The sequence below is a fragment of the Chrysemys picta genome, chromosome 10 (genome assembly GCF_011386835.1).
Source record: "Chrysemys picta bellii isolate R12L10 chromosome 10, ASM1138683v2, whole genome shotgun sequence".
Taxonomy (NCBI): domain Eukaryota; kingdom Metazoa; phylum Chordata; order Testudines; family Emydidae; genus Chrysemys; species Chrysemys picta.
The window spans coordinates 81,369,777-81,383,862 of NC_088800.1; the positions used below are offsets into that span (position 1 = coordinate 81,369,777).

General features: G+C 44.8%; 1 protein-coding gene across 5 annotated transcripts in view; it reads right to left on the reverse strand.

Moving 5' to 3' along the window:
• The window catches only part of TOM1L2 (target of myb1 like 2 membrane trafficking protein), a 65,965-nt gene that overhangs the window by 19,457 nt on the left and 32,422 nt on the right, over window positions 1–14,086 (reverse strand). For all 5 annotated transcript variants that reach the window (XM_005289016.4, XM_005289019.4, XM_005289015.4 and 2 more), the window contains exons 6-11: window positions 13,653–13,811; window positions 11,235–11,351; window positions 8,442–8,575; window positions 4,779–4,827; window positions 4,118–4,241; window positions 1,864–1,981 (exon numbers count right to left, since the gene is read on the reverse strand). In XM_005289016.4, the coding sequence (XP_005289073.1) occupies window positions 1,864–1,981; window positions 4,118–4,241; window positions 4,779–4,827; window positions 8,442–8,575; window positions 11,235–11,351; window positions 13,653–13,811 (701 nt within the window). The remainder of the gene's footprint in view (window positions 1–1,863; window positions 1,982–4,117; window positions 4,242–4,778; window positions 4,828–8,441; window positions 8,576–11,234; window positions 11,352–13,652; window positions 13,812–14,086) is intronic.

Below are 14,086 nucleotides of genomic sequence, written 5' to 3' on the forward strand. Positions count from 1 at the left end.
CGATACCAACACCTACCTGTAAATTAGCCACTGGGTGGTGCTACATGCCTGACTTGGTGAAACACCTCTCCCTGGCATGCCTGCTTCTACCAGCCTGAGGGCCTGCAATCCACAGTCTATGCCTTAACAATGAGGAGTCCTTGTGGCACCTCTGCCTTGCTTCAGCAGCAGAATAAGCTACAGCCAAATCTTTAGGGAGTTATTTCGCTCTATTTTAACAGCGTAAGAGCTAATGAAGGTACAATAATCCTCCCTTCTGAAATGATGGATTTCAGCGTGCTCTTTGGTCCATTACTTCCCATACACGGAGATGGAGTTGCAGGCTGAGAAGAGCAGTTTCACGTTTCATTTAGTACAACGGGCATAATGGAAACCCTGTAAGGGATCTGGATTTAGATCCCACTCTTATGTATTTACCCCAGGCTTAGCACCTCAGTGTGAATTTAGAAACCCTTAGTGCTAATTTAGCAACTCTAAATTAAAATGCTAAACTGATCAAATCTATTTCTATTACAGCTGGAGCAGCGTGGACATCCATACTTATGGCTGCTTAAGCCCTCCTGCTCTTAAGGACCTTTGAGTTGTCACTTCATAGCTGTGATTTTCCAGGCCCGGTCTCTGCCTGACTAGGATTATTTTTTTGGAGAAAACAGGCACAAATAGAATGCAGTGGGTAGTTACTAGCTGAGAAAGGTAATTACGGTGCATGGGATGCTATCTAGCTGCATGTCTAAGGTGCCTGTCACTGAAGGATATTGGTGCTGTTCCTACTGCAATACTTGGACTCGCTTCCAATCTCTGATACTGCCTGTATTTCCTTGAATTTGAAACCAGGGAGAGCCCTAGAGAAGGGTTACGTGGAACAAAAATACCTGACAGTCTCCTCTTAATGAGCCTCACTTGAGAGAGATCAAAAGCTCTCAGAAGAATGTGGGTTAGTTTTCCATTAAAAATATTCATGCCTATTTAGTGCCTGGAAAGGTGCCTAATCTGCAGCCCTGGAGGCTGAAGTCTTGTTTTCTACAGACTAGGTAGAGCGTGGGAGCTTCTTCATGGTGCCCAGCCAACATACCTTGATCTGGAGTAGCAGGAACCAGCCCTAAGCGTGAGATGGTAATTCAGTTCCCAGGCCCAGGTGATAACGACTGGTCATTACAGACCTGTGCAGGATTTGAAGCCATGACCTATAGGTGAAAGACTCTAAGGGGGGCATGTCTACACAGCAATTAGACACCTGCAGCCGGCCCGTGCCAGCTGATTTGGGCTTGCAGGGCTAAGGGACTATTTAATTGCAGTGCAGACATTCCAGTTTGGCTGCAGCCTGAGCTCTGGGAACCTCCAACCTTGCAGGGTCCTAGAGCCCAGGCTCCAGGCTGACCGTGGATGTCTACACTGCAAACAAACAGCACCCCTGCCTGAGCCCAACGCAGGTGGCATGGGCCAGCAACGGGTTTTTAACTGCAGTATAGACTTACCCTAAACCACTGCTCGTCTCCCAAAGTTGACTCTCATGCTCTGATACCTTCAGGGTTATTTAGGGGAGGTTAATTCCCACACCCTCACTGTGTAGAAAAATAATTTAAGTGACTTAATTCCTAAGTTTCTAGGTGACTTGGAAATTCAGAGGTGAAATGAGATGGCACCTGAAATTACTGAACCAATCTACAGTGGACCTTGGCCTATAAAAACACCCTCCCCCCTACCCAAATAATCCGATGAAATCCAGCAGGAGAAAATTTAGATTAAGTAAAGTCAGAGGACGAAAATCCACATCATTTGAGCTATAAAATCACTTTGATCTGAAGAGGCCTCACATTTTTGTTCCCTAGGAATAAAGAGCATTAAAACCAAATGCCAATTTACCTCTTCCGTTGGTCAGCCAAGGAACTGCCTCTTGTCTGCGCAAACATGTCAAAGTCGTCTCGAGGGTTACAGTGTTGAAGGGAGCTGAGTGTTCCACTGACGCTGTCTGTGCCCAAGTCTACAACAACAACAACAACAAAGCACAGAGTATAAGGGACCAATAGAATAGTGAATTGTGATCAAGTACCAGTCAGGAATACCTAGGATACACAAGAAATCATCAGCAATATAGGTTAGTTACAGTGAAAAGTAGATGAGTCATAATGTTGCACTGAGACTGATGAAGTGTGTAGGAGACATCCTCTGGGCCCTGTCCACAAGAGGGTTGAAACTGTACTAGCCACAGTTCTGTTTATACATGGTAACTACTAGCAGAGTTTTCACTCTGAGTAGCATCGAGAGAGATTTCCCATCTCTCAAGAACCATGATATAGACTATACCGCCTAAGTAGTACAAAGCTGCCTTCTCTCCTCCCATCCCCCGTTTCGTTATGTTTTTGAGAACCCAGGCAGGGAGGGAATGAGGAAAAACAAACGCGGGAAAGTGAAGAGACGAAGAAAGTTAATGGAATGAGAAAAAGTCATTTGCATTTTTCTGTATTATGAATTTGCACTGAGATTCAATTGGTTTCACATGGTTCTGTCGGTGATAAGGGAGCAATCACAGCCACATAGCTAATTTTAAACAATTTTCATAGATTCATAGATGATAAAGCCAGAATGGACTCCTGTGACATCTAGTCTGACCTCCTGTGTAACACAGGGCAAAGGACTTCCCAGAATTAATTCCCTGTTTGAACCAGAGCCTCTCTCTTAGAAAAGAATCCAATCTCGATTTAAAAATTGGCCAGTGATGGTGAAATCTGCCACAACTCTTGTTAAGTTGTTCCAATGGTTAATTAGCCTGTTAAAAATGTGTGCATTATTTTCAGTGTGCATTTACCTACATCCTTCTTGAATTGTGGACAGCAGAACTGGACACAGTATTCCAGGAGCAGTTGCACCAGTGCCAAACAAAATAGTACTATAACCCTCCTTACTCCTACTCGATATTCCGCGGTTTATAAATCCAAGGATCATATTAGCCCTTTTGGCTGCAGCATTACACATGTTCATCTGATTATCCACGGTGACCCCAAGTCTTTTCCAGAGTCACTGCTTCCCAGAAGAGAGTCCCCCATCCTGTAAGCATGGTCTGCATTCTTTGCAGGGCCGGCGCAACCCATTAGGCGACCTAGGCGGTCGCCTAGGGCACTACAATTTGGGGGGCGGCGACTGCGGTGGTATTTCGGGGGCAGGACCTTCTGCCGCCTAGGGCGGCAGAAAATCTGGCAGCGCTTTGTTCCTAGATGTATGACTTTACGTTTGGCTATATTAAAATGCATATTGTTCGCTTGCGCCAGGTGATCCAAATCGCTCTGTATCAGTGACCTGTTCTCTTCATTTACCACTCCCCCAACATTTGTGTCATCTGCAAACTTTATCAGTGATGATTTGGGGTTTGTTTGTTTTTTAATCTTTTCACCATGTTTTACAAATTTTATATTTTAATTGGTTTTAAACCCCAATGTCCCTTGCATTAATACAGAACACCAAGTTCCAAATGTTGGCATTTCTCTTTGTTGAAAAATGCTCACGCTGAAATATTTACTGTTGAGTAAGGTTCAGTACTGTTCATTTAAGGCTCAGAAGAGGACAGCTATTTTGCACAAGGATTCCAGTCTTCTCAGCTGTAGTTCTTGGTCCTAGGCTTCTCTCCGTTGTTAAATTGGCTGGGAATCCAATGCAGAGGTCAAATGGAATGACCAGATCAAGAGCCCTTTCACCTAGTTTAAAACACAAGATTTTGCGCTTGGATAGATCCATTCATCCGAGGATTTCTATTAAAGTTTGTAAAAGTGCTTCTAAGCCTCAAATCCCTTTGGAGCAAGTAAATGAGTAATATCCTGACTTTACAGACAGGAAAATGGAAGCACAGAGGTTAAGTGAATAGCCCAAGGTTACAGAGTGAATCTGTGACAGACTAAAGCCCATATCCATCTCCTTTTCCCCTGTTCTAACCGCTGGACAATGCTTTTTACCCACAGCTCTTCTTAATGTCACCAGACTGTTACTAGTAGCTACTACCTCAAACAAAATACAGGCACTTGTTAACCCAATGACCCAAATGTAGGCCCACCACAGAGTGGCTTGGGACTAGTCGTACGCAGCTACTGTTCCATGCTGATCTGCCCTTTAAAAACTAGGTACTTACCAAGCCCTGCAAGTTGCGAGGAAAGTGAAGTTGGAGGTGCTGTGCTCCCCACCATTGGGCTCACAACAGCTGGGGAACCAGGGCCCAGATCTATTAAATTATCCTCCGTCACTTCACTCAGCACCTGTTGGGACAGTCAAGATGGTAGGTTATACTTCCTGCCGAGCAATTATAACAGAGACAAAATAAAATGAGAACGATGGATGCTTCCTAAAAAAGCCCTCTGTGGAAAGCTGTTGCAAATGGGAGTATTTTAGTTGGGCTTTTAGACTACGAATGCAACACAAGTAGACAGAAAAGATATTTATCTTGCTGGGTCACTGTCCAAAAAGCAGTATAGGCTCAACATCTGGCTTGATTTTCTGGTATTATCCCATCCAACACAGCCTTGAAAAACCTCTCACACATCTCCCCTATTACCTCAGAATTAGTTAAGTTGCCTTCTGTTTCTGCACCCCCCCCCTTTAGCTTCGGAGCTGTGTAATAGCACGAGCTGAGCCCCAAAAGGCCTCTATCTTTCACCTCATTTTGTACATTCAATACCAGTCATGGAAATGTTCTTCACCATAACTAGTGTTACACAACGCCGACACTCAGCGTGTGTTTGGCAGAAGTTTCCTCTGAGTGGACCACAACTGTAGAAGGTGAACTGGATACTTACTCCATTACTGGCGCTTTGTGCCGAACGGCCTGATCTGTACCGTTCAAACCTGTTATAAAACAAGAGAGAGACTATCAAACCCACACATGCGCTCTGAGCAAGTCAAGTTCAAGACAAAGCCAGGACACGTCAGCGAGGGTGAAGATAGCTTTCCTTGGCTTCTGGTGGGATCTCCCAGCTGCTATGAAGGAAGAAAGGAAACTATTACAGAGGTTGTGTTCTTGGGCTCCAGCAGGGATGGTGTTGACTAATTTGCTCTTTCAGCACATAGAGGCCAGTACATCCAGGGTAAGCAGCGTGAAGGAAGCTGCACAGCTTCCCTTCGTCAACCGCCACTTGAAAAGATTTTCTGAAGAAACGGGGTAGGAGAACTTGGAGCCAGAAGGGTAATGCCCCTGACCGGAGAGTTGAGTACTAACAAGTCTTGCTCCCATCTAAGAGCTCCCCATCACCCGAAAAACTTCTGTACACGCCCCTCCCCAAGCATTTCCTGCTTTGCAGAGCAGCACCCTAGCACAGCTCTGCCCAAGGAGCACGTTACAGTACATTCAGTGCTTCTGCAAACCCCCATCTCTCTCAACATCTCCTGGGTCCGTCCCCTTGTCTAAACACTCCCCAGCACTCAGCAGCTGCTCAGGGCCAATGCCCAGGCAAACACTCCCCAAGCACAAAATAAACCACTTCAGCTAAAATAGATTGATTAGAGGAAAAAGCCTGGCTGGGCAGGGTCATTTGTTTCCACTAGCTGTATGTCTGTGGCCCAGACTAAGCCTTAACAGTCACTAAAAATGGATCTTCCCTACTCTCCAGGGTTGCCCTCATGCAGATCTAAGAATGGCCATATTGGGTCAGGTCCATGGTCCATCTAGCCCAGTATCCTGACTTCCGACAGTGGCCAATGCCACGTGCTTCAGAGGGAATGAACAGAACAGAGAATCATCAAGTGATCCATCCCCTGTCCTCCACTCTCAGCTTCTGGCAAACAGAGGCTAGGGACACTCAGAGCATGGGACTGCATCTCTAACCACCCTGACTAATAGCCACTAAGGGACCCATTCGCCATGAATTTATCTAGTTCTTTTTTGAACCCTGTTATAGTTTTGGTCTTCACAACATCCCCTGGCAAGGAGTTCCATAGGTTGCCTGTGCATTGTGTGAAGAAATATTTCCTTTTGTGTTTGTTTTAAATCTGCTGAATATTAATTTTATTTGGTGACCCCTAGTTCTTGTGTTATGAGAAGGAGTAAATAACACTTCCTTATTTACTTTCTCCACACCAGTCACGATTTTATAGAACTGATTTAATATTTTTCCAAGCTGAAAAATCTCAGTCTTTTTAATCTCTTCTCATATGGAAGCTGTTCCCCACCTCTCGTTTTTGTTGCCCTGCTCTGTATCTTTTCCAATTCTAAATATATCTTTTTTGAGATGCGGCAAGAAGATCTGCACGCAGCATTCAAGGTGTGGGCGTACAATGGATTTATATAGAGGCATTATGATATTTTCTGTCTTATTAACTATCCCTTTCCTAATGGTTCCCAACATTCAGTTAGCTTGTTTGACTGCTGCTGCACATTGAGTGGATGTTTTCGGAGAACTATCACACTGACTCCAAGATCTCTTTCTTGAGTGGTAACTGCTAATTTAGACCCCATCATTTTATATGTCTAGTTCGGATTATGTTTTCCAGTGTGCATTGCTTTGCATTTATCAACATTGAATTTCACCTGCCATTTTGTTGCCCAGTCCCAGTTTTGTGAGATCCCTTTGTAACCCTTCGCAGTCTGCCTGGGACTTAACTATCTTGAGTAGGTTTGTATCATCTGCAAATTGTGCCACCTTGCGGTTTACCCCTTTTTCCAGATCATTTATGAATATGTTGAATAGGACTGGTCCCAGTACAGACCCCTGGGGGACACCATTATTTAACTCTTTCCATTCTGAAAATGGACCATTTATTCCTACCCTTTGTTCCTAGCTTTTAACCAGTTATTGATCCATGAGAGGGCCTTCCAGCTTATCCCATGAGTGCTTGCTTTGCTTCAGAGCCTTGTCAAAGGCTTTCTGAAAGTCTAAGTACACTGTATCCACTGGATCACCTTGTCTGCGTTTGCTGACCCTCTCAAAGAATCTAATAGATTGGCAAGGCATGATTTCCCTTTACAAAAGCCGTCTATCATCCTCTTTCCTTACTACGAAACCCAACAAAACATTTTAAAGTTAGCCTGTTTCTGAATAAAGATCAATTAGAAACGTCAACCCTCTCCACCCGGAATGAAAGTCCAGACCTGTGCATGTTCATTGAATACCATGGGCCTTCTGTCAGCAGGACAATGTCCGAGTGAACTGCAAAGATTTCTTAAACTAACAGTGGAAGCTAAATTTTTAATTAAGTGCAAACAAAGGGAAGTTTAGGCCCAGATTTCTGTAAGTGTCAGTGGAGACTGTACATGCTCAGCTTCTCTAAAATATCAAGTCCCCCTCTGCTTGCTCCCAAAAATGAAAGCATCCCCACAGTAGCACATGTTTCTCACTAGAAAGATTTACAAGCCACTTACTCCTCTTAACCAACAAGCCCCAAATTCAAGAAGTCAGTTCCTGCTTGCATCCACTGATTGCATTTTATGTCCTCAGTGGCGCCAGAAACCAACATCTGGAATTTTGAACGCTGAGTAACGGAGGAGGAGGATAAACTGGTTTTCACATGCTTGAAATATTCAAACCTACGCAGTGATTCTGCAATTTATTTGCTCTTTTCAAACATTTTTTTCCACTGTGCAGCTGACCTTTAGGTGTAAAATGCAATAAGAAGCTTACCCCCATTCAGTGAGATCCGAGATGGAGAAAAATGTTTGAAGTTTCACCATTTTATGGGTGATCGGTCTCATTCTGAGCCTTAATCAGAGACATTTACACATGGCTATTTGTAAAATCCTGCTCACAGGTGCTGAATTGTCCCAGTTCAGAGCATGAGGAACAATTCTAGTTTAGAAATTGTGAAGAGTCTGGTGCAAAAGACTAGGTGAAATGGATTGGGGGATACGGATTTTTTGCATCAACGTGCAGTTTTTCTGTGACAGCACAAAATCACACAGCTAGAGTCTAAATTATTTTAAAAAAGCTTTTTATAAATGAGGCTTGTGTTATCAGTAGGGGAGACAAGCATCTTTTTTTAATAGGTTTACCTCCTGCACCAATCTGTCAGGGAAAGATTAAACTTTCCCCCAAGAGTGCTACAGTAAGTAGGGTATGTAATGTAACAGCAATCAGTCTCCTAATTTTAAAACACATTTCTGGTTTTGAATTTAAAAGGTAGGAGCCCAGCCCTTATTTGCAACTTTTACAACCCAGTGCTTTGAGAAGACACAGCTACATTCAAATCAGTTGTGGTTTTTTGCGATTCTAAAAGAAACCAAAATTCAGTGGCTATGAAAAAAATCTCAGCAGCTTTTAAAACCAGTATCTGTAAGCCTTCTGGGGGACGCGGAGGAATTTAAGGCCAATCACAACCAAGAACATATGAATTCTTCATACAAGTTTCTTGGTCCAGTTCCTCCTATTTGCTTTGTGTTTCATCTTATTGGTTGCTTAATAATTTGTCCTCCATTTGTGAGAAAACCCAACATGTGGGAGTAAATAGGACTACTGGAAAAGGTGTCCCACCTCTCATATCTGAGGAAGACGTTATTTAAATCATCATTCACATGCAGCAGTTCCTCCGTGACTTCTTCATTGGACACTCGGGAGATAAGTTCCACAATCCTCTGTTGCATAGCTCTACAGGTTCGGTTCAATTCCTAAGGAAATAAATTGCACATGCCTGTATTACGATAACCAGTGAAGAACAAGTATATTTGCTTGGGCTCTGTTTGCAGCCACATGCATCAGTGGCTCAGCGTTCTCAATCAGCTGAGAAGTACCAACACAATATGGATTATGGAAGATTAAATGCCACCCAAGAGAACACACACTTCAGAAGGACCCTGGCCTAAAACACTTGAGGGCCTATTTATGACTCTGTGTCCAGTTCTTCTTTAATCATAAATACATGGCAAAGCTTTTTTAAAAATTAAATACCTATGGATTATTTTCATAAATATTTTTGAGAGTAAGCATACTACAGCCAGGGCCTCCCAGAATGGAGACACCGGGTTTTCTGCCTAGCAGCACAAAGCACTGAAGATATTGTTCTGTGGGGCTTGGGAGCATGGGGAAGCGATCACTGGTATTTGTCACTGGTTTGGCTAGACACAATGAAAAAGGAACACCCCAGCAGCTGGGAAAGTGGAGGCACACAGCATGAAATATTATGTATTATGGAAACAAATACAAAAACTACACACATTGCTGAACTACATGAGGACACATTCTGGATAGTAGTATTACGCAACACCAAATAGTAGAGTCTCGTCATGGTCAGTGTGTCCACTGATGAGATGTAACCCAGAGCACTGAGTGATTAAGGAGAGAACCTTAAAGGCTAGGCTGCATAGATGTGTGCATTGTAGAAGTCTTTCACCCCAAGGGATATGGGTTCTAGTTTGCCTAGTTAGGTGATCTCCTGCTTTCTCTGCCATCACCAATTAATGGGTATACTCTTTTGCCTCTGGCAGTCACAGAGGGCACAGGGTTGCAATTGTATAGACCAGAGGTTAAAACTAACATGTCAGGAGAGCTGCCTGACGCTACTGGCGAGACCCCAGTTTTACTCCAATGAGCATAAGCTTTTCAACCAAATCATGTCCCACTTCTTCTCCCACCCCTCCCCAGAGAGGAAATTCCGCACTAAACAAGGATGACTTGTTGGTACATAACCTTTGGGATGAAAGCAAAACGTGTTTGTTTTCCTTGCTTGCTCTGACATTCTAAGCTCTGGATAAATTTCACTTCATGCAATCCAGCTGCCTTAACAGCTTGAGGAACATGTTCTCCAATGTCAGTTTTGATCCCATCACTTTAGAAGCAGATTGTGACATTTCAGAGGTTTGCTTGCTGCCACAGTGGATAGGGCTGACAGTCCCTATCTATTCTGCTCAGGCTTGGCTCTTAGGCAGGCTGTTTACATTTAATTGTGGAGGAAAATGTCAGGAACTATTTAAGAAGCACGACTATATAAAACCTCAAAGCAAAAAGTCCTTCACATATAAGTATCCAGCTCACACCTTTCCTTCTTTAAAAGTCAAAAATAGTCTCTCTCCTCGGTGACCCAGATTTAGGCTGTATCAGCTGGAGAGAACCAGTCTGAATAAAGAATCGCTACTGTCACACTTCGCTGTGTGCTCATTTCTCTAACCTCAGAGCTAGACGGAGATTCCACTGGGTCAGGATTTTCGTGGTGGTTTATAAATGTAAACAAATGGTTCTGTGCGGTTTTGGTCTGCCACGGTGTCCTGGAAGCTGCTTTTGTTTTGATCAATCCAATCGGCTTAGTAGCTGAAAGGCTCGTTATCTATTGTAAAGTGTCTCATCAGCTGCCATGATGGCTCCGAGACAACACACACTGCTGCTGCATCAGAGAGAGCAGGTTTTGGACCAACTTCAAACTCTGGTGCATCACAGAAAGCAATTCCCTGCCTTGCTCCCACTGTGCCACTCGGGGGGGGGGGGGGGGGCATCCTCCCACTGGTCCAATGATGAGACGATGCCTTCTCTTCCAAAGTAGACAACTACAGGAACAGGGACAGGAGGTGGTAGGTCAGCTCATCAGTTTCTCAGGGCAGAGACCTTGTTTACTTCATGTTTGTATAGCGCGACCTGCCTGCCCCCAAATTGAGTGCACTGCCCCAGTAGCGCCCTTAACCATTGCTGGCTTGGGGAACAAGACATGCAGCCTGGGAGATGAACTTAGTCCCACACTAAGGCTGGCTCATCTGGAACACGGTTGATTCAGATCCAGAAGGGCCATTATGATGATCTAGTCTGACTGCACAGCACAAGCCAGAGAACCAACCCATATCAAGCCCATAACTTCTGGTTGAGCTAGAGTACCTTTTAGAAAGAGACATCCAGTCTGGATTTAAAGATTTCAAGTGACGAAGAATCGACAGTATCCCTTGGTAAAATTTAATCCATCCTGGAACAGAGAATAGGTTTGTGCTCTGTCAGGATTTGGGTCTTTTTGCCATTACAAAGCTGATCCTGAGTATTTGCTGAAGTATAGATAGCTTAGGCCTTCCTCCAATTCCCATTCTTTCATCGGGTTCCATATCACAGCATTAGCGAAGGCTTAAGGAGCACGCAAAGTTCACAGAACAGGACTGAAGTTGCCTTGAGTGTTTCATACCTCAATTGCACAACAGCATCCAAAAAGCGTGACTATTGCCCAGTTAAGGAGTCCAGACACAAGCACACCTCCAATACAGAACCAGGCAAACCAAGGAACTGAAGTGGAGTGTAGGAAAAGGAACCCCCATTATGCCAGGCTGCAGGCACAGATTTGCTGGAAAACACACTTACCTGTAGTAACTCAAGGTCTGATGAATCCTCCTGTCCAGGAACCATTTCTGTTAACATTTCAGACATCACGTGTGTGTTCCCGCGAACAATATCCAGTTCACTACGCAGCCGGGCGATCTGTTTTTGGGGAGGAGGGAAAGCAAGGGCCATATTACATTTCAGTGTTAAGCAGAACATTTTTAAGAACTGGCTCTGCAGCTCCCCTGCTTCTGCGATCTGACTTGGGAGCAGTACATCTGGTGCTTGTCATTGGAGATCACAGAGAGGCTACTACATGTCATCATAAAGAAGATTACTTATCTAGAGTAATGTAAATTTTAGATCGGTGATGAAGAAAGAAGCTATGAAGGACGTGGCAGAATTCACAGGCTTGGCAGAATTCGATTTTTGTTTTCTCTAATTTCAACAATTAATATTCAGTTTTATTTTTAAGACTTTTTTGATTTTTAACCATTTTTCTTTTTACAGTTGCTGGAAATTAAGGGGTGGCAGGGTTGGGATTAGGGCAGCACTGATAGCCGGCTTGCAGATGGTTCCCTGTGCTGCCAGAAGGCTGGTGACATTGAATCACAAGGCACAAATTGTGGGGAAGGCTGTGGTCCTGGTGGGGCAGAACAGACACCCCCAGCCAGAGCCACAAGGACCACAAGGAGTCCCTGGCTGTAGGGGAGAAATTCCTGTTGCTGAATGGCTCCTACCTGGGGATGGAGCCATTCAGCAGCAAGGTGGACTCCACGGTAGCCCAGGACAACAACTCCTCGCAGTCTTGGCCAGGAGGTCTCTGCTTCTCTGGGCCAGGACAGCAGACTTCCCTGCACCTTGCACCTGCAGAGTCTGGGTTCATCGGCCCTGTGGCAGTGCAGGGAGCCCCAGTGGCCCTGCTCCCTCACTCCCACGACAGCAGGACTGCAGAGGGCTCCCTGTGCTGCTGCAGGGCTGGGAACCGTCTCCCTGCAGGCGCACCAACTGTTACCAATTGATTTTTTTTCCTGTCGATTTCAGTGTCAGCTGAAATCGACGTTTACTGACCTTTGTGGATTGAAATCAAATCCTGCCAAGCTTAGTTATTCATCACCATGACAAAGCCAGCTGTGCTAACACTCAGATGGAAACATGGAAGCAAACAAGAAGAGCAGCTAAATTAAACCGAATTATGCTACAAAACATAACGCTCTTCTCTCAAAATGCAGGCGGATGAGGGGAAAAGGAGGCATGACCTCTTGATCAGGGCTTTTCCACTTTGGAGTTGCATTCATTTCATCTCACAGGAAGGATGGGCCAATGGTTAGGGGGCTAGCTTGGGACTTGAGAGCCCCAAATTCAGTTCCCGGCTCTGGCACAGACTCCCTTTGTGACCTTGGCCAAGTTATTTAGTCTCTCTGTGCCTCAGTTCCCCAACCATGAGGTGGGAATAGTAAGACTTACCTACCACACAGGGGCTGGGAGGATGGATACATTAAAAGACTGAGATGCTCAGATACTACAGTAATAGGGCTCACATGTGTGTATCTTAGGGCTGGTCCACACTAACCCCCCAGTTCGAACTAAGATACGCAACTTCAGCTATGTGAATAACGTAGCTGAAGTCGAAGTATCTTAGTTCAAACTACAAGGTACTTACCGCGGGTCCACACGTGGCAGGCAGGCTCCCCCGTCGACTCCGCGTACTCCTCTAGCGGAGCAGGAGTACCGGTGTCAACGGCAAGCACTTCCGGGATCGATTTATCGCATCTAGACAAGACGCGATCAATCGATCCCAGAAGATCGATTGCTTACCGCCGAACCCGGAGGTAAGTATAGACGTACCCGGAGATAGACACAGATGTAAGAAAATTGCAGCCTACCATTTTGTTGCGGAAGCCACAACTTTTAATACCTTTTAAAACCTTTTACAGCTGCTGCAAATTTAAGCGATGCTACGATCCCCTGCACCAGGTCGCAAAGCCACTCATCACGTTAGGCCTGCCCTCCCTTCCCGCCATAGCAGAAGGATGGCTGGGTGTAATCTGAGCAAGTGGCGTCGCACCAGTGGACAGGGTCACACCACCACTCAAATTTGGCCCAGTCCACCCACTGCCACGCTTGCCTTCGAGAACCAAGCAGGACACACAATGTCTCTTCTCTACTGCTGCCCTGCTTTGGAAGGCAGGCTACATGCCTTGAACTGCAACTTTAACCGATCACGGCCACAACTTTTAAACCACAACAAAATTCACAACTTTCTTACAGCCTTAAAGGCAGATTGATTTCACAATCCACAACAGGAGAAACGGTCACTAGACAAAACCAGGTCTCGGTTGCAACTGAAACTTACCTTCAGAAAAATTAAAATAGGTGACTATGACGACAGGCTGATTTGCTGAGCTAAGAGCCTTACTCACCTATTCACTTGAAATAACCAGAATTACAGCCCAGTACCTGTTCAGAATTGGCAGTGATGGGACCAGTCACATTCAGAGGTGGGGCCGGAGGAGCTGAATATGCAGTTGGAGATGGGGATGAATAGGAACTTGTGCTCGTCTTTTGCTGGGACTGGGACACATGCATATTTGCTGCTGGATCTACTTCAGGAACACTCTGTTACACCAGAAAAAGAAAGGGTTCAAATGCTGAATGCTGACAGTGCTTGGTTTGCATCAACCCTAAGGCAATATGCCCAAATACAGGCCATAGCTCCACCTTCAGGAAAAGGTCCATTTTTGTTCTGGAATACAAGCTGACCTATCAGAGCACAAATGTGGAATAGCAATGACAAGCTACGTTAATCTCTTCTGTCCCAATCCATAACTTTTAGTTCCAGTTTTCCTCCACAAGAAAGGCAAGAAGGAAAATAAAAACAAGGGTCAGAGAGT